General features: G+C 38.1%; 2 protein-coding genes across 20 annotated transcripts; both read right to left on the bottom strand.

Annotated features, from left to right (window-relative positions):
- LOC112737486 (uncharacterized) lies at nucleotides 1–8,357 on the bottom strand. Of its 2 annotated transcripts, none has more exons than XM_025787404.3 (2): nucleotides 7,677–8,357; nucleotides 1–2,266 (listed from the first exon to the last, which is right to left on the bottom strand). In XM_025787404.3, exon 2 carries the CDS (start codon nucleotides 2,185–2,187, stop codon nucleotides 202–204), a length of 1,986 nt encoding a protein of 661 aa, XP_025643189.1. In that variant the 5' UTR covers nucleotides 2,188–2,266; nucleotides 7,677–8,357; the 3' UTR covers nucleotides 1–201. The 2 variants fall into 2 exon arrangements, with proteins under 2 accessions (XP_025643189.1, XP_025643190.1); XM_025787405.3 differs by lacking the exon at nucleotides 7,677–8,357 and adding an exon at nucleotides 2,983–3,351.
- Nucleotides 8,358–9,602: 1,245 nt separating this feature from the next.
- LOC112737485 (pentatricopeptide repeat-containing protein At2g41080) lies at nucleotides 9,603–14,997 on the bottom strand. Of its 18 annotated transcripts, none has more exons than XM_072211313.1 (5): nucleotides 12,172–14,994; nucleotides 11,995–12,073; nucleotides 11,839–11,919; nucleotides 11,086–11,586; nucleotides 9,603–10,640 (listed from the first exon to the last, which is right to left on the bottom strand). In XM_072211313.1, the coding sequence occupies exon 1, from the start codon at nucleotides 14,706–14,708 to the stop codon at nucleotides 12,675–12,677; it is 2,034 nt and encodes a 677-aa protein (XP_072067414.1). In that variant the 5' UTR covers nucleotides 14,709–14,994; the 3' UTR covers nucleotides 9,603–10,640; nucleotides 11,086–11,586; nucleotides 11,839–11,919; nucleotides 11,995–12,073; nucleotides 12,172–12,674. The 18 variants fall into 18 exon arrangements, with proteins under 18 accessions (XP_072067414.1, XP_072067415.1, XP_072067405.1 ...); XM_072211314.1 differs by having other exon boundaries at nucleotides 12,188–14,994; XM_072211304.1 differs by lacking the exon at nucleotides 11,995–12,073 and having other exon boundaries at nucleotides 12,679–14,997.
- Nucleotides 14,998–25,922: the final 10,925 nt, after the last annotated feature.

Genomic DNA, 25,922 nt, shown 5'->3' with positions numbered 1-25,922 from the left:
TGCAATGAAGAAGCACTGCTCCATTTATATGCATATATAAAACAATTATTGCACCAAAACATAATAATATATCATATCTACATGATGCACCTCATTATAGAGAGATTTTCCGATTACAGTTTTTATGCATGGTCAAGGGCAAAAGAATGTTCATCACTATACAAGTTACATAGGGATTAGGGAAAGCAGATGCAAACTTCTCTAAGTATCGTCATGATTTCTTATGATTTTTTTATTCAACCTGTTCATGATTCGAGAAGCATCATTAAGTCTATCTGCTCTTTCATAAATGCTGGAAACAACAAGATGCAACTCCTTTTTGTTGATGTTGGGATTGGAATCCAACTTCTCAAACAATGACTCTACTGTTGTGAAATCCTTTCTTGCTCCATATAGACTGAGCATCTGGAAATGAACTTCATCAGGAAAAACACACCCTTCTTCATGCATCTCTCTATATAAAGCATCTGCTTTCTCAAATTCACGTAGCTTCCCAAAAGCATTCAGCACAAGAGCAATAACATTAGAATCAGGAAAGTATCCCACCTCTCTCATCTTCTCAAACACTTCAACAACATTTGCATGCCTTTTGTTCCTTGAGAAAAGATCAATCATACACCCAAACAAAGATATATCCTTCACCTCTCCAGCATCAAAAGCCTGCCGGAAAACCCATGTAGCCTCTTCAATTCTACCAGCCCTCGCAAGGATTGCAATCGCAGTCTCCCTAGGAATGTTCTCTGGATGCCTAAGCTCGTGAAGCAGACGCTTGGCATGAGCAACTAAACCTGCTTTCTCGTAAGCAACAATCATTGTTTGGTAAAGAACTTGATCAATTTCAACTCCTGAGCTCCTTAACTTCTGAAATAACATGGCTGCCCTATCCAACTTCCCTGCCTTTCCCCAGATAGATATTATCGTGGAATAAGTGATGGCATTTGGTTCAATACCTCTGCTCTGCATCTCTTGAATGAGATTCGTTGCCTTCTCATGCTCGAGAGACTTGCCATAGATCTTAATCATGGTGTTGTATGTGACAACATTCTGTTCCACACCCTTCCTCTGCATCAAACGAAATAGATGGATGGCTTCCCCAAACAGCTCAGCTTCTCCATAGACCCTCAAGAGTGTATTGTAACTGACCACATTGGGTTCGATTGCCATCTTCCTCATGCTCCAGAACAGCCGATCAGCTTCCTTGGCCATGTCAAGCTGGCCATAAACATCAATCATAATATTGCAAGTCGTCAGATCAAGCGGGCACTTCTCTTCATTCATCTCCGAGAATACCGAGAGTGCCTCAACAAACTTCTGGTTCTCAACATACATCACGAGCAACGTCGAGTAACTCACCGTATCCGGGCGGACACCATTACCCTTCATCTCCTGAATGAGGAGGCGAGCCTCACGGAACAACTTAGCCTTTCCAAACACATTAATCATGGTGTTATAAGCTACCAGGTCAGGCGTAATGTTAGCGTTCTTCAACCTCATGAATATCGAAATCGCCTTGGTGTAATCACGCAATTTTCGAGAAAGCTCAATCAAGTTGCTATACAAGACAAGATCACCAGACACATTGTCCTGCTCCATTTGCTGGAGCCAGAACAAGGCCGAATCAAACATGCCATTCTTACCAAACTGAGTAATCAGAGTTGAATAGGTGTACCTGTCTGGGGCAAGGCCTCTCTGGCGCATTTCGTCGAACAGGCCGTGTGCAACTTGCCACTGCTTGGCGCGTAGAACATTGCGAATAACGACATTGTAGGCGAAGACTGAAGGAGAATAGAGAGCCGTGTCATTGATCCAATCAAGCAAGGCAAGGGAGCGTTGCCAGTCTGGCTCCCGAGAAAGGAGAGAAACCATGAAACGCATAGAGAGCTGCCTGCCATTGTAAGGAGACATGAGGGCATAAAGCTCCTCCGCATTTTGGGTCTGTCTGATCGAAGATATCAGCTCATCCATGTCCACAGCGTGGTCCAAGAACGTTTGGTCTTTGTACCGGGTTCTGCCACGTGGATGGAGTTGGACTGTTCTTGTCCATATGTGTTTGGATGTTGCTGCTGCTGACTTGGAGACTAAGGTGGTAGTGGTAGAGTTGATTGAAATGGTGGCTTTGGAAGAAGGGAAGGGAATGGAGAATACAGTAGTTGGGAGAATTGAACAACTCATAGCGGACAGAGACATCCTCTTTCTTCTTAACAGGAGATTACTACATGCTTCAATGCTTCACAAGTGTCAAGAGTCTTTACTTGAGAAGAGGTATCTGATAAAAGTAATAGAAATTTAATTGAAATTTAAAAATGTTAGTAAACACAAAACTTAGAAAAAGTAAAGCATGTGCAGAGAATGCAAAAACATAAAATCAACTTGATAGCACATTAGAGAATGTGATTAAAAATTAATCACTTCTTATATTCATACAACATACAAAACAAAATATCTACACAACATACAAACAACTTGATAACACATAGGATAAAAGAATATGACGAAGCCAAAAGTAATCATCTTTTATATTTACATAACAAGCAAAACAATATATTTACCAAGGTTGTGAGAATTGGACCGGTCAGTGAATCACTTTCTTTAATATCTAAATTCAATGAATCAATGACAATAAAATTCGAAATTTCACTACTCATATAATAATTTGTCATCATTAAAATTTTACAATTTACATTCAAAGTTCAACAGATCAAAGTTCAAAACTAAAATAAAATTAAAATGACATTTTGTAGGTTCTTGGTCAACTATTTTGTTAAAGGAAAGTTAAACAGCAACTCAGAAAAAAGAAAATTAAAAGGCAAAGGCAAGATTGTTAAAAGAAGGTTAAACAAAACAACTAGCCATAGCAAACTTAATATTAATTAGGATAAATAAATCACATTAACAAAACCTTCTTATTCATTAGGATAAACACAAATCCATAAATCATGAAGCAAATCCAATGCAGAAATTGAGAGAGCAGTAAGTCTTAACCAGGGAAGGCAGCAACCACGGCAGAGAAGGTGGGCAGACACGGGAAAAGATGCAAGCAGAGATGTGGTCGGAGAGGAGAGAAGAGAGGCGAGTAGAGACGCTAGCGGCAGCGTGGGCGGGTACAGACGCTGGCGGGAAGAGACGCTTGCAGCAGCCAGAGGTGGCAGAGATGCAGGTGGCGATGCAAGAGTTGGATGGAGCAGAAATATGGAGAACAGAGCAACAATACCGGTGGCGGCGGCTCCGCCGGAGTTGGAAGACAGAAAAGGGGAAGGAAGGGGAGAAGAGGAAGGTAGTAGCAAGGTTCTGGAAAATAGGGGTGTTCAAATCGAAAACGATCCAAATTAAACCACTCATCCAATCCAATCTAATTCGAATTTGATTGGATTCTATTTTTTGTAAACCGCTGAATCGGATCGAATTTCGGATCTACTTTCCATAACCGATCCAATCGAATCCAAACCACACAATGTGCTATAATATTATTATTTTATCATTATATTTACAATTATACTTATAACATGTTCAATTTGTTATACAACTTTATATTATTCATGTATTATTATTATTTAATAAATATTTTATGTCCAAAATGTTATTTATTTATTTATTTTAACTAACTTATAATTTTATTTCTATTGTTATGTTATTGTTGGCTTCTTAAAATGTTGTTGAGACTTGTTATGTCATCGTTGATTATTTAAAATTTAATGTTGCGACTTGTTATATGTATTTGATTTTTTTAATTTACAAAACCACCAATCCAATCCAATCCAAACCGCTTGAAATTGGATCGGATCGGATCAGATTTTTTTTTGAAAGTCATCCAATCCAAACCGCACCGCGAACACTCCTACTGGAAACCGAACCAATCACCAAACCACTAGTTACTGATTTATTGGTTTACTGGTTCAATTAGTTCAATCGTAATTCAACCGAAATAACCGTTTTATAATAAAATAATAAATAAAAAAAGTATGGAGAAACACACTTAGCAAATTAACAGAAACAAAGCCTGAATAAAAAATCCAACAATCCAATAACAAATAACAAGAACAATCCCAATCTCAATCCAGCAAATTAAAACCCAGCAACTCAACAATTTAACAAATTAACAAAAATAAGACCTGAATAAAAAATCCAATAACCCAATAACAACAGAAAAATCACAGTAACAACCTGAGTAGAAAATCACAGTAAAAAATTGAAAAAGAAAAATAACAAAGACATGAATCAACATAACAGAATCAACATAATCAATCAACATAACAGAATCACAGTAATAACAAGTTAACTACAATAATTAAAAAAGATAGCTAATTTTGGTGAGATGGATAATAAAATCACAAAGTTTGAGGAAGAGATCAGGAGGGTTGATGATATGGTCAGCAATGGAGTTTATGATGCCACGACGAAGGCTAGAAGAAAGGCGTTGGTTAATTGTTGTGAGAGATGGTACATAAGGAAGGAAATGCATTGGAAACAGATGTCTCGGTCTCGGCACGCGAAGGACATGGACAAAAATACAAGGTACTTTCATAATATGGCTTCAGCAAGAAGACGAAACAATATGATTGATGCACTGGTGATAAATGGTAGATCAATCAGGAATCAAGCGAGAATCAAGATAGCTATCAGAGAGTTCTACAAGGAATTATATCATCAGGAAGCTACCCCATTGATGGGTTTTAGAGATGGTATGGTGGAAAAGATAGCTGAGGAAGATGCTGTGACCTTAGAGATGCTGCCCTCGGCTGAGGAGATCAGGGAGACTGTGTGGGACTGTGAGTCTTTTAAGGCGTCAGGTTGTGATGGGTACAACATGAACTTCATTAAGAGGTGTTGGGATGAGATTGGACCTGAATTTACGGCAGCAGTGATGGGATTTTTTAATTCTTCCAGGTTACCGACTGATAGCAATATTACTTGGGTGGCATTGGCTCCAAAATTCATCGGTGCAAAGAAGATCAAAGACTTGAGACCTATTAGTATGGTCGGGTGCGTCTACAAGGTCATCTCGAAGGTGCTAGTCAGGAGGATGAGATCAGTGATGTCAGGATTAGTAGGGGAGACGCAGAGTGCGTTTGTCAAGGGAAGGAAAATACACGATGGGGCACTTATTGCATGTAAAATAGTTAACTGGCTTAAACAGAGAAATACAGAAGCGGCAATAATCAAGCTAGATTTTCATAAAGCATACGACCGAGTCAAATGGAATTTTGTGGACATTGTGCTACACAAGATGGGATTCGGGCATAAATGGAGAGCATGGGTTATGGAGTGTGTGACCACTGCATCTATGTCAGTTCTGGTAAATGGTTCGCCATCTAAACCTTTCAAAATGGAAAGGGGCTTGAGACAAGGTGACCCACTTTCTCCCTTTTTATTTGTACTGGTGGTGGATGTACTGCATCGAATGATTGGAGAGGCGATCAGGAACGGGCGTATATCACCGTTGTTGGTGGGGAGGGATAGAATAGAACTGTCGCACCTTCAGTTTGCTGATGATACTATTCTGTTTTGCCCACCAGAAGAGGAGACTATCAAGAATTACAAACACCTTTTGCGATGTTTTGAGTTGATGTCAGGCCTCTGTATTAATTTTGATAAGTCAAGTTTGATATCGATTAATTGTGACGAGCAGTGGCTCCAGCGTATGTGTAACCTTCTGGGCTGTAAGGGGGACACTCTCCCAGTTAAATACCTTGGGATCTCCTTAGGAGCGAACCCGAGGTTGGTGAAGACTTGGAAGCCTATTATGGACAAAGTGGAGGAGAAACTCAGTTTATGGAAAGTTAAGGTGCTAAACAAAGCTGGAAAGTTGGTGCTTATCAAATCAGTCTTAAACAGTTTGCCAGTATATTATTTGAGTTTATTCAAGATGCCGAAAGCTGTTGCTGCAAGGTTGATTTCACTGCAGAGAAGATTCCTGTGGAGTAAGGAAGATGGTAGGAATGGTATGGCATTAGTTAGGTGGGAAATTGTGCAGGCTCCAAAAAAAACTAGGTGGCTTGGGAGTTGGCGATGCTATGATTCGAAACTCAGCATTGTTGTTCAAGTGGTGGTGGCAGTTTGCTAAGGAGGAGTGCCCGCTGTAGAAGAAAATTGTATGTTCATGTAATAACATGAATCCCAATGAGCTACTGTCAACTCAAGCACTACCTACGAGAGGAGGTCCCTGGAAGGATATTTGCCAGTTAAACATCATGAATGAACGTATAAGGGATAAGACGGTTACAGGGATGTCCATGAAAATTGGTGATGGGTGACGGACTCAATTCTGGGAGGATGTTTGGTTACTATGTGGATCTCTGAAAGACCGGTTTCCGAGGCTTTTCTCTATTTCAAACCAGTGTGGATCTGTAATTAGGGATTGTGGGTTATGGTATGGGATAGAGTGGATTTGGAATTTCCAATGGAGGCGAGAGCTTTTTCAGTGGGAATTAGAGCTTCTGAGTCAGTTACATGAGTCTTTGAGACCAGTGAAATTAGTGAATCACAGAGAGGATAGAGTGCTTTGGAAATATGATAAGCAAGGTGTCTTTTCAACTAACTCATTTGTGCAGGTGTTGCAGGTTGAAATGCTTCCAGAGGAGGTGGCCAGCTACAGCTTCACAAGTACCGTTTGGAAAGGTTTGGTGCCACCACGAGTGGAGCTATTTGCTTGGTTTGTTTTAATAGGCAGAGTAAACACTAAGGAAAGGCTAAGCCGATTTGGACTTATCAGACAGGAAGACACTGTATGTGTGTTATGTAATAACGAATTGGAACATGTATATCACTTGTTTTTCGGCTGTGCATTTGCTTGGCAGGTGTAAAGTGCTTGGATATCAAGGTTTGGCTTTCAATGGTCTTATCCGGATTCGTTGAAAGAGCACTATCTCAGTTGGACAGAGGAACCAAGGAGTAAGGAAAATCGTAAGCAGCGACTAAGGTATTTTTGTGCGGTCATTTGGAATATATGGATGGAAAGGAATAGAAGGATTTTCCAGAATCATAGCCGAGGTGTTGAAGAAGTTATCAACATAACCGTGACGAGCGTTAATGAGTGGAGAGGTGTTGATCCCTCTTATTGTTGATGGCTCTGTCGGAGATGACATGGGGACCTTTTTGTATTTATTGTGCCGCTTTCTTATTTAGGTTTTATATATTCTTGATTGACTAGCTATGATCGCTCCACTTTATTGTGTTGAGTTCTTATTTTAAAAAAAAATAATTAAAAAAAAAAAATCTAAGTAATAAAACATAAATTAACTTGCACAAAGCATAAGAATGCAAAAACAGCAGCAAAGCAAACAAACAGCACTTCATGAAAAAAAAAAACCAAGAACCATAAGAACAAAGTCAACAAACAATAGTAAACAAACATCAACAATTAGAACCATCAAGAACCATTAGCAGTAATCAGCAACAACAATAAACACAAGAAACCTAAGAAAACTCAATACAATAAGCAAGAAATTAAAGAACAAAAATACAGCAACCCAATAATCTCAACGACAACAAATACTTGAAGAAATTAACAGCAACATATCAGAATCAAAGAAAATCACCCTAAAAACCAAAAAAGAAATTAAAGACAACAGAATCAAGAACATCATCAACAACCACAGTAATGACAACAACACAAGAAGAAAAATCACAGATTAACAATCCTAAACCAATTAAAACAACAATTACAGTAAAAAAAATACCTTCTAGAGCACAGAGGTGAGGGAGTACGAGGGAAGGCTGGACGCGGCAGAACTGGAGAAGAGATGGCCTGGACTGCCGCGGAACTGGAGCCGAGGAGGGTGGTGTGCCACGGTACTGGAGCAGAGGAGGGTGGTGTGCGAGGTACTGGAGCGGAAGAGGGTGGAGCGCAGCGGAACTGGAGCAGAGGCAGGTGGAGTGCAGCGGAACTGGAGCAGAGGAGGTGGAGCGTGGCGGAACTGGAGCAGAGAAGGGCTGGAGCGCGGTGGAACAGAGCCGGCGCGGCGGAACAGCGGATTCGCGACGGAGGAACGATGCGACACAACTTGCAGTGTGGACGGCGGCTTCGAGCAGTGGCGGAGACGACCGTAGTGGGGACGGCGGTGGCTGGACGGAGGAAGTGATGCGATTCTGAAGGAGCGAGGGAGGACCGGAGGAGCTCTGAGAGTGGCAGTGGCAGAGTGCTTTGGGGTAATTTTTTAATTGAGCGAAACGACGTCGTTTCTTGCTAAAAGCAAAAACCGACCAGATCTCGTTCGGTTCGACCGGGAGATTTCCAACCGGTTCAACGATCCAAAAGCGATTTCTGAAACAGGCAGTTATGCCTGTTAGTCGAGCCGCTTTCGTTGTTGGTTCCAATCAACAAGAGCCAAAGGTAGGGGGGAGCTAGAGTGAGTTCAAATGATTTAGAATTTTTTTTTGTCAAATATATTTTCTCTTAATATTTTTAATTTTTTAAATTATTTTTAATTTTTTATTTGATTTAATTTTATTCTTAATATTTAAATAAATTTTAAAATTATTCCTTAACATTTTAATGCTCAATAATTAGTTAATTTATTTTTGAAAGAATAGACAAAAGTAAACATAAATTTTTTTACGGTGAACAAATATATACTCTTATATTTTAATGATCATGTGTACATATTAATATCACACCCAATTAATCATTCTACCTTTTTATGATCTCATTAACGTTTTTGTTAGTAGTGGCTAATAGGTGGCATAATATTTGCCATGGTGACTTTATGTATTGTGTGATATGGATTTAGCAAATAAAAATAAATAAAAAATTAAATGATAAAGTAAAATCTTCAACATCTTCTTTGTGTAAGTTTATATTGGAATTTATAAACCTTAAGGTACAAAAATGTTATAATCTCAACAAAGGAAAAATATATCGAATCTTGTATGAGTATTTGTGGTGGCTCCTCTTATACATCGAAGAATAGGAAGAAGAAGAAGTTCAACTATAACAATGGCAAGTGTTTGCATGGATTTGATGTAATGGTACTAAATTTACAACAGAATGGAACCTATGGAGATCATTTTTTTGTTGTCCATTATTATGGGAGGTATATGATTTCTTATTCTATTTATGATGATAAATACTATACAACTTATTGAAATGGTTTAAATTGTTCATTGATGAATAAATGCAGCAGGTTGATTTGAGATGCAATTATTTTATTTGGACCGATGAAGTTGGTGATGTTGAAAAAAATTGAAAAATTTAAGATAAGAATGAAAAAAGCAAATGGAAGAAACGAGGTAAAAACAAGGTAGAGGAATTTGCTTTGGGTTCAAAGGCTAAAGATGAGGTGAAAAAGATGTTGAAAATAATTGATGAGATTAATGAAAAATTGAAGAGCATTAGACAATGAGTGCAGTATGTTTGCTTAGGAATGCAAATCTATATTTTGTGGTTGTTTATTTACACTTTTCATAAGTAATTGTAATGCTCTGTAAATAGAAGAAATGAAAATATGTACTAGGGTTGTTTTGTAACTTTCATTTGCATGAATATGGAATACAAATCTATGTTTAAACTTTAAAGTGTTAGTTCCAAAACAAGTCCAGTGCAATCAACAATTGATTGCAAATTCACAATAATCAACACTTTGATCAACAATTGGGTGGGCAATAAGTAACGCATAATTAGAAATTATCATTAAAAACCTGCTGAAATAGAAATCATCAAGACAGACCTAAATACCAAATTACAATTTACATTACAAAATATCAAACAACAAATCTACCATTGCCATCAAAACAGAGGCCTAAATCAAAACACCAAAGTCACATATGAAATCCAAAAAAACCAACCACACAAGTCTATGCTTGTCATGAAAATAAAGGCCTAAACATAACACCAAAGTCACATTTCAGTACAAACAACGGTCTGAATACCATAGATGCCACTATTTCTGAGGTGCAACTCTTGATCCACCTCCATTTGCTAATTTTGATCCACCTCTATTTTTGCACTTGATCCACTTTTTGCACTCGGATCACTTCCAGTTGGGCCAATCATATTTGGTGCTAGTGGCGATGGTCTTGGGCCATTGATGAGTTGTTGAGTCAGACTTGGGGTGGACATAAATTGCATGAACCTTCTTCATTGAAGGGTTTGCAATATTCCTTGTCTTCACCGTAGTTCTGAAAATCGGATCGGATTGGTCAGTCTGATCAGTCCCACCGCAAACTGAACAGTAATGCGGTTTGGTTTACCATTAAAATCGACAATTCCAAACCGTTTGCAAAACTGCTGAACCGGCTAGAAACTGGCCGATCGGACCAAATCAGGACCCGCTGGTTTTAATGAAACGAGGTCGTTTTGCGTTGTCTAAAAAAAATAAGAGGAAGAGATGGGGTCTTCCTCGAGCCCTCCCTCTCATCCTCAAACGAAGTTTCTCCTCCCCCAAAAGCCAAAACATCTCATCTATATAAATGTGTAGGAGTCATCTCTTGCAAAACATCTTTCCCCCATATAAGCCTACAAGGCTACAACCTATAACCTTGCAGAAAATGTTACCTCTACCACCACCTGTCACCTACTGCACTACAACAAGTCAACAACACATTTCTATATGCCAGAGCCATGGCCCTAACTTTTACTACCAGCAGAAACTGATCCAATATCAACGTTGTCCCCTTTATGGATGAATATCCCATGAGGCCCTTCTCTGTCAATATCAAAGATGCTAATAAATATTTAAGTCAAAAGCCAAATACTTTCATGCTCAGCTTCCATAATAGTTAATGAAGACATCATTTTTAGGTTTATAAATAAAAAAAAAAAGTTATTAACTCATTTCAATGTGACACAACAGCAGCTAGCAGAGACTTCTACTCGCCCAATTGTAGCCAGATTACATTATTTAAATGCCACAGTAATTTAGAATGAAAATGCAAGAGGTTTGAATTTGAAAATGGATAAAAATGTAAGACAGCAGAGTCAGCATAACCAAATTTTAATTACTATGTTCCTTTAATCATGCGGGCCAGCAAAAGCTATATCTCATGAGTAAAAGATAGGAAGTGGGATCTTCATTGTTATTCATTGATAACACAAGTTGAAAATTCACTTTGACAAAATTCATAAAAGATATAAAAATAAGAACTACTCACGTTCTCTTTGCTGCTTTGTATGTATGGCTAGATGCTACAGCGATGATAAGTTGTCCCTCGTGATTGTATGATAAGGACACAACACTACTTGGGCACCTCAGCACTAGGCAATTCCTGATTTTGAACGGGTTTGCATTGGATGAGTGTTGAGTGAAAGAGTAGTTTTTCCAAATTGGATTTCAATCCCTTGAATTGGAATACTAAGGGTGAATAATTTGATGAGGTTGAGTGAGGTTACTTGGTGTAGAAGCAGATGGTGTACATGGTGTAAAAGGAGAAGGAGGGGTAGGATCAGAGATGGGCACATCAGAAGAAGAATTAGAATCAGTTTGAGTAGGACTATGGGAAGAAAATTGTGATGAAGTGTGAGGGGATATGTCAACAGAAGGTGATGGAGGAATAGATGGGGTAGGATGAAGTGTTAAAACAAGGTGTGTATGAGGGAATTGTTGCTGAGGCTTAGATGGGGTGGAATTAGGAAAAAGGGTGGAGTAAGGGAACCTGGTTACATCAAATAAAACGTGTCGAGTAATAAGGATTTTGCCTTGCTGAGTTAAGCACCCCTTGTGATTTGGTGCATAACCAAGAAAGACAGAAAGATGAGATTTATAGTCAAATTTGGTAGAAGAATAAGGTTTAAGGCAAGAGAAACATGTGCATCCAAACACCCTCAAGAAAAAGCTATGAATTGATTACAATGCTCTAATATTAATATTAATTAGATACAAATGCAAAACAGAATTAGGTAAATACCTCAACTAAAATTTTTCTCTTTTAGCATCCCATATGGTAACGTAACCTTCATTATCACCGGTGACGAAAGCACCTTTCATCCTAAAACAGAAGTTAAATTCATCAAAGTTAGTTTCCTAATCCAAAATAGCAACTTATAAACAAGAAGTCACATACATTGGACTGAATGCAATGTCATTCACTAATGCTAAGTGATGCTTTCCTTGCTTTGATTTTTTATGACACCGGAAAATATCTGTGAGAGTTTGATATAGCATTGTGTTAGAACCTGACACAAGAACCTACCAGCTATGAAATTCAAATAAACCATAAATAATATTCAGATCAACCTACTCTCTGCTTCACATACATATAAGCCTTTAGCCATGTGTAACATGCAACTCTTCCATTGGTGGTGGAATGCAATTATAGCTTTTTATAGAAAAAAACCATTTTATGTACCAATGCCTTTTTCCTTGCAAACTACCTGAGAGAGAACATTAGAAGACATGCCTGCTAGCTAATGCTAAAAAGAAAGAGGCAGGTTCAAACCAGTCATGGACCGTTTTTCTGTCAAAATTCAAAAAATTAAAAACCTTACCCAAAGAGATATATAAGGCCTCCTGACAGACCAATCTAAGTGAGAGTTTCAGCCAATGATCTTGTGGCATGTGGCATGAGATTATAGTATCATACTACCAGAATTGAAATATGAATCATGGGTCATTGGCCCAATTAGCAATGACACAAAAATAGATCATGGAAAGTGGGAAACTACAAATAATAATAAACAGGAGGGCATAGTATATTCAAGTACTGAAGTACACTTGAAATGGTGATCAATGAAAAACTGTACATTACCAATAATCCCCACAAGAACATGTACCATCTTTGAAATGGTGAAACCTGCTAGCATCTCGCACAACAATTTCTAAATTTTTTATCTCTGATATGTACTTGATGGCAACATGGCAATCACTACAAACGCGCAAGTTCTTCATCACCCTTATTGGCATTCCCTCTGGGCAATTCATCAATGCAAAAGCAATTGCCATCTTCTCACTGTGGTGTGCCAAGTTGTATTCTTTCTCCTCATTGTCCATGTCATGCGTTACAGAGCTAGTATCCGGGACATAACCGCGCATCTTCATTTCTGAAGTTAGTTCATCCAGATACCGATTGATCTCTGCAGATTGTGGGTGGGATTTGTCATCCAAACAGAACTGGTGAACCTGATTCTTTATTTCTACCCAACTTATGCCTGGTTCTTTCTTCAACATCTTGCCTCTCATGGCCTTCCTCACCTCAGAAACATCCTGCCACTTATTAGCAGAAGCATGAATATTGGCAAGAAGAATATATGATGCTGAGTCTTGAGGATCGATCCTAAGAACTTCTTTGGCAACCCGTTTTGCCATTTCTGCATTCTTGTGGATCTTACATGCAGATAACAGTGTTTTCCATATAATGGCATCTGGTTCCATAGGCATGGAACGTATCATAGCTTCTGCGTCTTCCAAACAGCCAGACCTACCTAGTAGGTCAACGACACAATTATAGTGTTCTAGTCTAGCCTTGAGTCCATACTTTTGTACCATCAACTCGAAGAAATCAAGTCCTTTGTCCTTCAATCCACAATGACTACATGCATATAACAAGCTCAAAAATGTAACTTCATTTCCTGGCAAATTTTCTTGTTCCATCCCATTAAAGAGCTTTATAGCTTCTTCCCCTTGACCATGAAATCCATAAGCGGAAATCATTGAGCTCCACAATACAATATCTCGCTGTTTGCCTTCCGAAAAAGCTTTCACAGAGTCTTGCAAGGATCCACATCTAGAGTACATACTAACTAATGAGCTAACTACGTCAACTATAGAACTAGCTCCTGCTTTGATTGCTTCAGCATGTATTTGCTTCCCTTGACCAAGTGTGGCTAACTCTGAACATGAACTGATCACAGTCACAAAAGTAATCTTATCTGGTCTAAAACCTGCCTTTTTCATCAAACAGTATTGATCCAAAACTCCCTCAAAACACCCATTTTGAGCTTTTCCAGACATAAGTGTATTCCAAGCAACCACATTACAATTTGGCATCAATCTGATCAATCTCTCTCCTTCACTTAAGCTTCCAGCTTTAATGTACATGTGAGCTAAAGAGCATGTGACAACCAAATTAGACTCAAACCCACTTTTCATAACATAAGCATGAACCTGTCGGCCTGCAAACAAAGCTGTCAGGTGTGCACATCCCCTAAGCACACTGCCCAGTGAGTACTCATCCGGCATGAAACCCAACTCATTCATCTGTGAAAACAAGAACAAAGACTCCTCATTCATTTCAAACTTGGCCAAGCCAGTGACCATTGCATTCCAAGTAGCAACATTCCTCTCAGGCATTTCATCAAACATTTTCTTGGCACTCTCAAAACTACCCATTTCAAGATGGGCCTTGATCATGATGTTACACGACATGGTGTTCCTAGTAGGCATTCTATCAAACAGTAAGACTGCAGCTCGAAACTCCCCAAATTTCGAATACAGGTTGAGGAGATGGTTGGAGACGAACTTGTCCGAGGAACAGCCAGAAGTAATAATCAAAGAATGAAGCTGCTTCCCCAAAGAAACAGACTTTGTGCGAATGCATGCTTGTATGAGATTTGAGAACAAACGGGGTTCAGACCATATATAAGAAACAAAGTTGTGATACGCTTCTCTGATACGCCCATTGGAACACAAGGTTGCAAATTGTTCTTTGGCATATGAAAAGTTTCCATCTTCCAAGTGGGTTTTGAAGGTAACGGTCGACAAGTGAAAGACGGAATTTTGAAAAACGGTAGACACAGAAACAAAGGAGAAGCACGTACGAGGAACACGAAACCTGCCCATGCATGCTACGGGGGTTTTTTTTTTTTTTTTTGGGGGGGGGGGGCAAACTGGGTTTCAGCCACACAACAGTGCTGAATTATCCACCGCCGGCGTGTCGGAGGCGAGCACCAAATCAGCAGCGGCAACTACGAGTGTAGAGAGTTGCTGGCGAATGCAGCACCGGCCCATAAGGGTGGCTTGTCGCTTCATTCTCCTTTCTTGTTTCTGTTTCAGCCTGCAGCAGTTTACTTTCCTTCATTTTCTAATTTGGGCCTTTATTTGTAAGAGCTTTTCTTTTTAGGAAAGAAAATAATTATTTACTTAAGGTAGATGAATTTTGTAAGCTGATAGCAAATAATTACAACGCTCTGGTCATTGATCAAATCAATCCAAAGTTTTGGAGAGAGTATCATAGCTTTTATTCATGACATAATTAACTTACTTGACCTAAATTATAATTATGTTTTGGAGAGTTTAGACTTGCATAAGAATATAAGATTACGGGCCTGCTACACATACAAGTTTACAAGCATCCAAGTTGGTCCAGCCCAAATCGAAGACACGCGCATAAAGAAACATAACATGGCGCGTCAAAATCACGCGCTCAACACAAACGGTTACGTATGGCAGACTCTTCCACTTCTTCCACTTCTCAAAACGCTTCGAAAACAAGGAAACGCTCCCATTTTCGAGCAAAAATCAAAGTTCAAAATATACAAATCGTTGTTCGAAACCTCCATCAAAACAACATCAAACTCTCCGTGAAGAATCTGAAGAGAAAACAAAGCAACAACACTCAACGTAAGTTCATTAAGATTACTGTATATTTTACTTTTCTTCTACGTCGTTCTTCTAGGGTTTACTATTATTGTTGCTTCTTTGTTACACTGTTCTAAGTTCTACGTCGTTCTTCCAAGTTCTACGTTGTTCTTCTAAGTTCTACGTCGTTCTACGTTCTTGTAATAAGTTCTCCTGCTATTGTTGTTGATTTTTGGGGGTTTATTCCGTAGATTGGGGGGTGAATACTGCTTGAACTTGTAATGTGGCTTGATATTGAAGCATGTTTGACTGGTATCTGACTGATATATATGAATGTATCTGAATATCAATGGGTGTATCTCACTGTTATCAATGGGTGTATCTGATTCTTACATATAGGTGTATCTTACTGTTATCAATGGGTGTATCTGACTCATATATGCATGTATCTTACTAATATCTCAATTAATTTGATATTGAAGCATGTTTGAGTGATACCTGACTGATATATATGGATTTATCTGAATCATATCTATGGGTGTATCTCACTGTTATCAATGAGTGTATCTGAATCATATCTATGGGTGTATCTTACTGTTATTAATGGGTGTATCTGACTCATATATATGGGTGTATATTACTGATGTCTTTGGGTGTATTTTTCGTTTCAGACAAAATGGAAGCAAGAAACCAAACAAAGGACCTTAAGTGTGCCACACATCTCCTGAGTGATAAGTTCAGAAACATGACTGAGGAGAAGAAGGCAATTGTCAGGGATCTCGGATATGGAGGGTTGATGCACATCCCACCACTAAGGGTGGATCACCAACTCTTAAGGGAACTGGCAAACAACTTTAAACTTGGGGAGAACAAACTGAAGACAGGATATGGTTCTTTCCAAATAACACCAAAGACAATAGGTGATGCGCTTGGCATCAATGCAACAGGTAACTAGCTCAAAATTATAGGTGTATATTAAGTTCATGCTTGGGTGTATTTAAGGTTGATGCTTGGGTGTGTTTGAACCGATTTTGATACTTTGTTGTTTTCCTTTTTGTAGGAAATCTGTTTCCTGAGAAAGTTGAGTATAAGCAACTTTCTGACGATGACAAAATAATTTATAGAAGATTCCAGGGTAAGACCCTCAAAAGTCTTACCGATGAAATGATGGAAATCGGCGTTGGCAGCGAAGAGGAACGCCTGATGTTTAAGAGGATATTCATCCTCTACATACAGATGGCGTTCCTTTTGCCAACGACGATAAACAAAATATCACCCGTGCACCTGGCCCCAATTTTTAAGATGGACGGCATATCGGAGAGAAACTGGGGGGACATGTTTTGACCTTCATAATCAAGGGCATCACAGACTACCAGGAGAAGAAGAAGAAGGCAATTGATGGCTGCCTCTTTGCCCTGATGATAATATACTTTCATCTTTCAGAAAACAAAGGCAAGAAGAGGGCTGAAAGACCACCAAAGCCTTGGATTGCGAACTGGACTAAGGAGCAGTTGGTGAAAAGAATGACTGCAGAAAGAGAGGAAATTTTGGTAAGTAAACATAATATGTTGGTTGTATTTTATTTACCTGAATGCTGCTAGCTAAAATATCTCATGTTTCAGGGGATTGTGAAGATGGCGGAGACAAGAGCAAGAGAAAAAATGAAAAAAAAAGAAAAAAAAGAAAAAAAACAAGAAATCAAAAAAACAAAAAAAAAGGAAGGCGAGTCCAACATCGTCTTCGGAGACAGAAACAGCTACTGACAGTGACACTTCTACCTCTGAGTCTGAGACTCAACAAGACTCAGAGGATTCAGCAAGAAAACACCCCAGCAAAAAGGGAAAAAAGTAAGTACCATACTTGGGTGTAATTTCTTTTTCGAGTTGGGTGTATTTTGTTGATCACGTTGGGTGTATTTTTAGTATGTTCTAAATAATCATTGTTTGCCTTCCAGAATGGACTCCAGAAAAAGAAAGCAGAGGCAAGAGGAGTCAGATTCTGATTCAGAATCTGAATCTGAACCAAGTGATGAGTAATGTCCTGAAATTATTACTCCTTTCTTTTGGCTTCATTATAAAGATTTCGTGTATTAACTGAAGTGTCTATTATTAACTTATAGGAGCGAAGAATCATCACCTGCAGAGAAGGAGAAGAAAAAGAAAAAAACAAAAACAACACCAAAAAAGTAAGCACTTCTTTGCATAATATTCTGTGATAAAATTAATTTTTTATTTCTGATTGGTACTCTTTTTTTTTCCACCCAGAACACAACCAAAAAAGAAAAAAGTTGTTGTGGAGGATTCACCTCCTAAAGAAGATCAATACTTTGACGGGTACAGTACCTCGTAAGCTATATTACCGTCTATCATCGTAATTATTTTTGTTAACGTCTTCTTTTATGAATGTAGTGAGACATATGAAATATCAAGTGACGAACTAGATGAATGGCTAGGGCAAAATGTTGATAAATCTGCTGCAGAGGGGTATGTCTTGCTGGGCTGTCTATTTCATATTTTGGTGTGTTTTGTATGTTAATAATTGTTTCTTGTTTTGCAGGGAGAACCAACCTGACCTGCGATCGACAGAAGGTCACTATGTGTCGTCTGAAATGTAAGAAGCTTTATTATTTAATAAAATCTTGTTATCATGATTTGGGTGTATTTTGTGGAACCATTTGGGTGTATTTTGTGGATCAAGTTGGGTGTATGTTGTTTAATAAGTTGGGATATTAAGTTTGTTGTGTTGGGTGTATATTGTCCATTCGGTTGGTTGTATCTTGTGCATTCATTTGGGTATATTTTATACCTGTATCTTATTTTGTCTGAATAACATCAAATCTGTTTTAGAATACCGGCTGTGAACTTGGGAAGTGATGCTCCTTCCTCTCAAGGACACACAGAACAGAGTAGTGTAAACCAGCCGTCACAGAGCATGTAATTTCTCTTTCAAATAACCGTTACTTTTGTTCTTCTATTACCCTTCTACTTCTAATTCTGTATGTATTTTTTTTAGAAAAAAAATTCCTTTATTATTTTATTCAAGAAAAAAAAGGCAGGAAAAAAAAGCAAAAACTGCAAGTATGTAAGTTCTCAAAAAAACAAAGCCTGTCTTCTTTTTGAATTGTTCGGGTGTATTTCTTGAATTTCTTTGGGTGTATTTTAGGTTGAGTCCGTCTGATTCGAATACGATGGTTGTGAGGGAACAGACACCGTCGGAAGCGCTTGCAATGTGAGTTTTCCAATAATATTTCAACCTTATAACCTTATTATTTTCAAAGGCGTTGTTAACCTTTCATTTTTCTTCTTGTTTAGAGTCCCGATTCAGGTTTTTGTGCCGGTATCCCAAACAACCACTGAGACAGATTTTGAACCAACCCCTATGCTACAGATTGAAGGGACTACAGAAACGTAAGAAATAGTATTGAGTGTATATTTGTTTAGAGTTTGGGTGTATATTAGCTAACAGTTTGGGTGTATATTGTTCCTGATTAGTTTTTTTTACGCCGTGATTAATTTTTTGTAACTGTGCAGCACTCCTGAAACCCCCAAACAACTTCAAGAGACCACACCCACGGTTCCCCCAGCTCCAACTAAAATGTAAGTTCATCAGACTAAAATCAATCTTTGCTTATCATCCGTATATTCTTATTCTTATTCTTATTCTTATACATGATGACGCAGTCATCCAGACGCAGAAGACGCTGCTGCCCTGTTGATGATGGCACGGACAGCATCCTATGTTCCTAAAACAGATCCAGGGGTGCCATCATTCAGCCTTGGATTGACTGATTCAAGCCAGGAGGGGGCGTCAACGCAGGAGACAGAAAGGGAAAAATCTCCAGAAGCTGCAAATTTGACAGAACAATTGGACAGTTTGGTCCAAAGAATAGCAAGCAGCGCAGCGAAGGAAAAAAACACAAGTCCACAAATTCAGAGGGAGACTGGGGGAGAAAGTTCTGCAAAGTTTGAAACTCCTGGGGGAATGAATCAAATTCCAGATGATATGAAACAAAAGTGCTACATCTGGGGGACGAGACTGAAGGAAGATGCAGATGGCAATACTAACGAGTATGAGGAAATGTGCACTCTGATTGGCCAAGGAGAATACATTTTGATGAGAATGCACCTTGCCTCCCTCCAGGCAAAAAAAGTGATATAGAATCTCAGGTAATATTAGAATAACATTAATCTTTTTACACCAAAGTCAATTACAATGCTTATTAATGTAAAATTGATTTTGGCATATATTTCTAGATTGTATCTGCCATCTGCCTCATCCTCAACAACAAAAATGAAAAGAGGTTTAAAGAACAAATATACTGTCTCCCCCCCGATATTGTGGTAAGTGTTACTTCTCCGAACTTTGGGTGTATTTTCTGTATTGATTTGGGTGTATTTATTACGTTCCATTGGGTGTAAGTTTAGTATTTCATTTCTTGTTTCGCAATTCTTGCAGTGCATGGCACTTTCGGATCACCCAAATGGGGAATTCGTATCACCGAAAATGAAAAAGAAATTCAGGGTGGAAGCCTACCCGAGTTTCATTCCCTTCATAGATAGAAAAAAATTGACTTCGCACCCATATGTAAGTTTTCGTTTGCTAAATTTGTTAGTACGCTTATTTACTTATTTGCAAAATAAAATAACACACTGTTCACGTGTGGCAATCCTTCAGATTTTTGCCCCTGTCTGCTACTCGGGGCATTGGTGGTTATGGCTGATAAATACAAGAAAGCGGAAATGTCAAATACTTGACCCGCTACACAAAAAAGCTCCCACCGATGAGAGAAAGGCCATTAATAAATTCACTGTAAGTTGCCTCTGTCTTCTTTACTTTAATAGATAGGTCTATTTCTTTAGTTCTGATGGGTGTATATTGTCCATTCAGTTGGGTGTATCTTGTCCATTCATTCGGGTGTATTACTGATTTGTTTTTGTATTTAAGGGATACGTATTTTCAAGATTGATAACATATGCCGGCGGGGAACCTCTGCAGAAAGGGGAGAGGGAGAAGGAAATTAAATCACCATATGTTAAAATATCAGGCCAAAAAACAAGGTATAAATTTGTGACTCTGAACATTAAACTTTAGTAAATGAGATTTGTAATTTATTTTCTTCGTTTTCAGCTATGACTGCGCTGTGTACGTTATGAAGTGGATGGAGTTAATTGAGCCGGAAAACATCAAAAAGGGGAAGTATCAATGGGATAATTGGCCACAGGTAACTGTCTTTAGAACCATATAACTCTGTATTACTTTATTGAATTAATATTATTGTTTAAACAGAATATACTTTTTAATTGTAGGAGGAGGTGGACCACTATAGAGTGGAGTACGCTTCCCGGATACTATTCAGTGAGATGAATACACAGAGAGATCGGGCAATTAGAGAGAGTAGTGCTATAAGGCTGTCGAAGCCATCCTCTATATTATTAAGTCCGTTTTGTCAGATTAATTCTGCTGATATAGAAACTGGGTAATCCAACTGCTTGGTAGTTTGTAAATTGAACAAATGATGTAAATATTTGCCATGTATCAACAACTTCTATTCCATGTATATTTTTTCCCATAGTTAAACTATCTGTGCTGGTAAACTGTCTGTGATGTATTCAAAAGCTGTATTACAGGTGGTAAAATATGAAGGAAAAAATCAAGGTATATATAAACTGTTACACCCAACGCAAGTCTAATAATACACCCAAGATTGCATAAAATATACACCCAAACTGTCTGTGCTGTATTCAAAATGTATGAATTACATGTACTAAAATATGAAGAAAAACATCAAATCAAATATAAACCCATAACCTGAGAATTTTTACAGCTTTTGTTCTATATGTATCTATATATGTGTCTATATGTAAATTGTGAATTAACGAAAATACACCCAAAATAACAGTACTTTTACACCCATATTCTGTAAAACTATACACCCAACGAGTTATCCCCTGCTGCTGGTACCCTGAACTGATAACTCATAACGTGTCCTTGATATTGGCTGCAATTTGAATGCGCCGCTGATGCAGCATCAAACAGGTTTATCTGAAATATAACACACACACATTACCTAAACTATTAACGAGAAAAATAAACTCAATCGCCACAAATTTAAAGAACAGTACTTTTACCTCGCTTAAAACTTTCGTCTTCTTCTTCTTTGTGGCATTTGCGATCTGTTTCTCCAGCTTTGAACCTAGCCTGTTTTTTGGACGTCCTCTTGTTCGAATCCTTGGCGGGCTTTGAAGCTCGTTAACGGATTCCAAGTTGGCGTCTTCGTGGGATAAAGAAGATGTCCCCTTCCTTTTGGCTTTTAATGATTCCATCTCGGCCATGACGTTATCGTACGCACGGTGCAGAATTGCAGTCAGCTCCTCCGATTCGGAGGCAAATTCGCAGATATTTTGCGAACGAAAAACCAATTGGTCGAACCTCTTGCTTCTTGGCTCCATTAGTGGCTCGTCGTGGCTGCTCTTGATGTGTGTGTGTCGCCTCTTTACCTTCTTGCTCTATCGTTCCAGTATGTATCTCGGTGACACTTGGCTTACTTGTTCGAAGCTTAACACGCTTAGTGCGTGACGGCACAGTATCCCTCTCGACTCGAATAATAAGCATTGGCATTTTACCTCGACTGCCACTGAGTCGTAAGTAACCACGAACTTGTTGAATATTGAGCTGGAAACTTGTTCTCCGACGTCGTATACTGAATAGCCTAGAGCGGAATTCTTTAATCTGGTGATGCAATTCGCCTTTCCTCTGAATTGCGCTTGGACTTCCCTAAACTTTGCGTGAGTGTACGCATCTTGAAACTGAGCTTCAATGCAGGATTTGGTTGCACACGGTATGAGCGTATGAAAATCTGCAGTATCTGATTCTCTCTCTGCTTGCTCCCTGCTTCCGAGGCAATTATCGTATTTGACGAACTGAATAAGCGAGCTGTTCCGGGTGATATACTTGTTAAAAAATGAATGCATGCTCTCGCTCCTTTGTGTGCTTCTCATCCCTGCCCAGAAGTGGTGATCCAGATAGATAGGAACCCATATGTGACGGTCTTCGTACAGATCTGCATTATACACCCAAACACAGGCTGTAAATACACCCGAGGGGACATACAATTTACACCTCTGCTGCAGATTTTAAAAAGACATTACCTAAAAGCCACTTGTTGTCCGCAAGACCAAAATTCAGCAGAAAATCGTTCCAATTCCTATCGAATGAGTCTTTGCTATGAGAGTTCCAAACAAATTGGCTCATTTCTTGCTCGATATCGGCATGTCCCTTGTACCCGTTTAATTTGCTTGGAATCTTCTTCATGATGTGTCAAATACACCAGCGGTGAACTGTTGTTGGCATACAGGCCTCTAAAGCCCTTTTCATGGATGCGCACTGATCGGTGAGAAACCCTTTCGGAGCGTTTCCTCCCATGCAACGAAGCCAGCTTTGAAATAACCATTTGAATGATTCAATTTCTTCGTTCTTCATCAAAGAGCATCCGAGAAGTGTTGACTGACCGTGGTGATTCACCCCGACAAAAGAACCACAGACCAAATTATACCTGAAACAAATTACCATGGTCCAGAATGCAAAATCATTAGTTACACCTTAACAAATGCTTCCCATACACCCAATGAAACAGCCAATATACACCTCTGATGCGGATTAGTAAAAATAAATTAATTTAGCATCATAAACAGGGGCAGTTTGTTACCTGTTTGTATTGTAGGTGGTGTCGAATGAAATGACGTCTCCGAAATACTCAAAGGCGGCTCTGCTTCTTGCATCGGCCCAAAAAGCCAGCTTAATCGATTGATCCTCTTCGAGTTGGAGCTCAAAAAAGAAATTCGGATTCTTCTCTTTCATTCTTAACAAATATTTCCCAAATTCCTTTGCATCTTCTTGTTCGGAAATATTCCGCACTTCCCTGGTAATGTAATTCCTCACGCCCTTTTCGATAAAATTTAACTCGCGGTGACCCCCGGCAGCAGCAACAAATGATTGGTAGGTTTTGCTTGGTCTGATACCGGCCTCCTCGTTGTTCTCTATCATACGACGAATGGACATGTTTAGTTCCATGTGCTGTTTGAGCATCTCTGCTTTGCTTGGACAGCAGGGGTGTGAATGATCCAGCACAACCTTTGAAATGATCCAAGCACCGACATCCTTCAATGTGTGTATATAAATTCTTGCAGGACAGTTTAGACCGGCTGTCGGATTGGTCTTCTCGGTCGGAGATATTTTAGATTTCCATTTTCCCTCTCTGCTACATGTAATCAGTTGGTTCTTAATCTCGTTTCCCTTCCTATTTGTGCACCGAACTCTTGTAGAGAAACCTGCAGCCTTGGCATAGTTCCTGTAAAATTTTCCAGCATCTTCAAGGGTGGTAAAGGTCATTTCGACCTTTGGAACAAGCTCGTCATCAACAACCGAGAGAGGCTGCAAAATACACCGTGTCAGAACTGTGAATACACCCATAGATATGATTCAAATACACCCAATCATGTCTAATACGATACACCCGAACCGCAACAACTCAACTACAGAATGACTTTTAAAGCCATAAACTGTAAATACACAGGCTGCAGAATACACCATCTCAAAAACTAAAAACACACCCAATCATGTCTGATATAATACACCTGAACAACAACAAGTCAATTAAAATAACAAAAAACCAGTAAAGTGTAGATACACCCACACTTCTAGCTAAAATACACCCAAACAAGAATTGATCTACACCCGAGCGTCTGCTACAAATTCCAGGTAATTAATCACAACTAATACATTGAATCGACAGATTCAGGTAAACGTGTTACTTTCACAGTCAATGTTCAGCAATTTTTCAACTACACAATGCTATACAAATTACTGAAAGAAAATTCATACTAATCCTATGTAAATCAAACCTCAGGAACTTCATTAGATTCTGACTCATAATCCACTTCGCCTGCATTCAGCTGAGAATCTGAGGTTGAATGATCCATTATCTTCAAAACGAGATCAAACTTTGATTTCAGAAAACAACAAATCAAAAATAGAAATCGAAGGTTGAGTTGCAGAGAGAGAAAAAGGTAACCTAAACGAAGAAGATGCTAGTGAGAAAAGGAGAGGAAAAGAACGATGGAGAAGAAGGAGGGAAGACGCGCGAGAAGAAGAACAACGAAATCTCAAAATAACGAAAACGAAAAAGGAAAGAAATATTTTAAATCTGGTAGTTAGATATACGCGCGATGTTATATAGCGCGTGTAATCAACGTACCTGAAGCAGCGCATATTTTGATTTTATTGTTTAATGAACTTGTAAAGCATACAAGCCATTAGGGCTTGTATGCAGAGCTTTTCCGATAAGATTATAACTTTTCAACTGATGTAATAATTTTAATTTAGAAGACATTTTAAGGTTTATGTTAAAATGATCTTTGAAAAATTAGATGAGTATCAATTTAATTTTCAAACGATTATATTCATCAAATTGGTCCTCTAAAAAATATAATTGTAAATCAAATTAGTCGTTTTATTAGTTAGATGATAGATTTGTTTAGGTGAATTTTAAAAAAAAAATCTTTTGTCAATTATCTTTTTTTTAAATATTTTATAGAAAAATAAAAATAATTTTATATTTAAATATTTCATGCAGAAAGATCTTTTTATTTAGGGTAAATTATATTTTTTGTCCTTGAAATTTAATAAAAGTTTCAAAAATACTCCTAAATTTTATTTTCTTGGCGATTAATTTTTCAAAAAATTTAAGGCCGATTCAACAACAATTTCATAAGAACAACCTTTAATACAAGCAAATCAAGTATAATTTTCATGCATTATTGTTAGATTGGTCTTAAATTTTTTGAAAATTTAGCCGTCGAAGGTATATTTAATACAAATCGAAAACTTTTAGGACAAAATTGAAACAAAATAAAATTTAGGAATATTTTAGAAACTTTTGCCAAACTTCAGATACAAAAAATATACTTTATCCTTTTATTTATCAATTATGTTTGGATAGGTGGAAACTCAGCTGCAGTCGACTTCACATGAAGTTGATAACTGAGAGCTTTTAGATAATTTGACTAAATTTTCTGATTTAACTAAATTTTCATCGATTTCACATGAAGTTGATAACGGAAAGCTTTTAGATAATTTGACTAAATTTTCTGATTTGACTAAATTTTCATCTAAGGCTCTCAGCTATCAACTTCACGTGAAATCAACTGCACTTGAGTTTTCACCGTTTGGATATAACCATATAAGAATACTTTTTTGTTTATTTATTATATAAAGAACATCTTTTTTTTAAAAAAAAAAAGATCTTACAAAAAAAGATGTAAATTATAACTTCTAAATTTTTTTTTTTAATTTTTCTAACACCTTTACTTTTATTACTAAAAATTTACCAAACACCCTAAAAAATGAAAAACGATCTTTTTTCATCGAAAAAATATTTTTTTTTATAAACTTAGTATCGCTCAAACAAACACAATAACA

Source organism: Arachis hypogaea, chromosome 13 (assembly GCF_003086295.3).
Source record: "Arachis hypogaea cultivar Tifrunner chromosome 13, arahy.Tifrunner.gnm2.J5K5, whole genome shotgun sequence".
Taxonomy (NCBI): Eukaryota; Viridiplantae; Streptophyta; class Magnoliopsida; order Fabales; family Fabaceae; genus Arachis; species Arachis hypogaea.
The sequence above is the reverse complement of the archived record's forward strand: the minus strand, read 5'-3'. Positions and strand labels throughout refer to the sequence as shown.

Bases quoted from the DNA above. Each gene is read 5' to 3' on its own strand.
- LOC112737485 (XM_072211303.1), bottom strand. From the start codon at position 14,708: ATGGGCAGGTTTCGTGTTCCTCGTACGTGCTTCTCCTTTGTTTCTGTG. The intron at 11,920-12,678 runs GTAATGTACAGT...CTTCTGTTTTAG, and splicing joins TGTTCTTGTGGGGATTATTG to GATGAAAGGTGCTTTCGTCA.
- LOC112737486 (XM_025787404.3), bottom strand. From the start codon at position 2,187: ATGTCTCTGTCCGCTATGAGTTGTTCAATTCTCCCAACTACTGTATTC.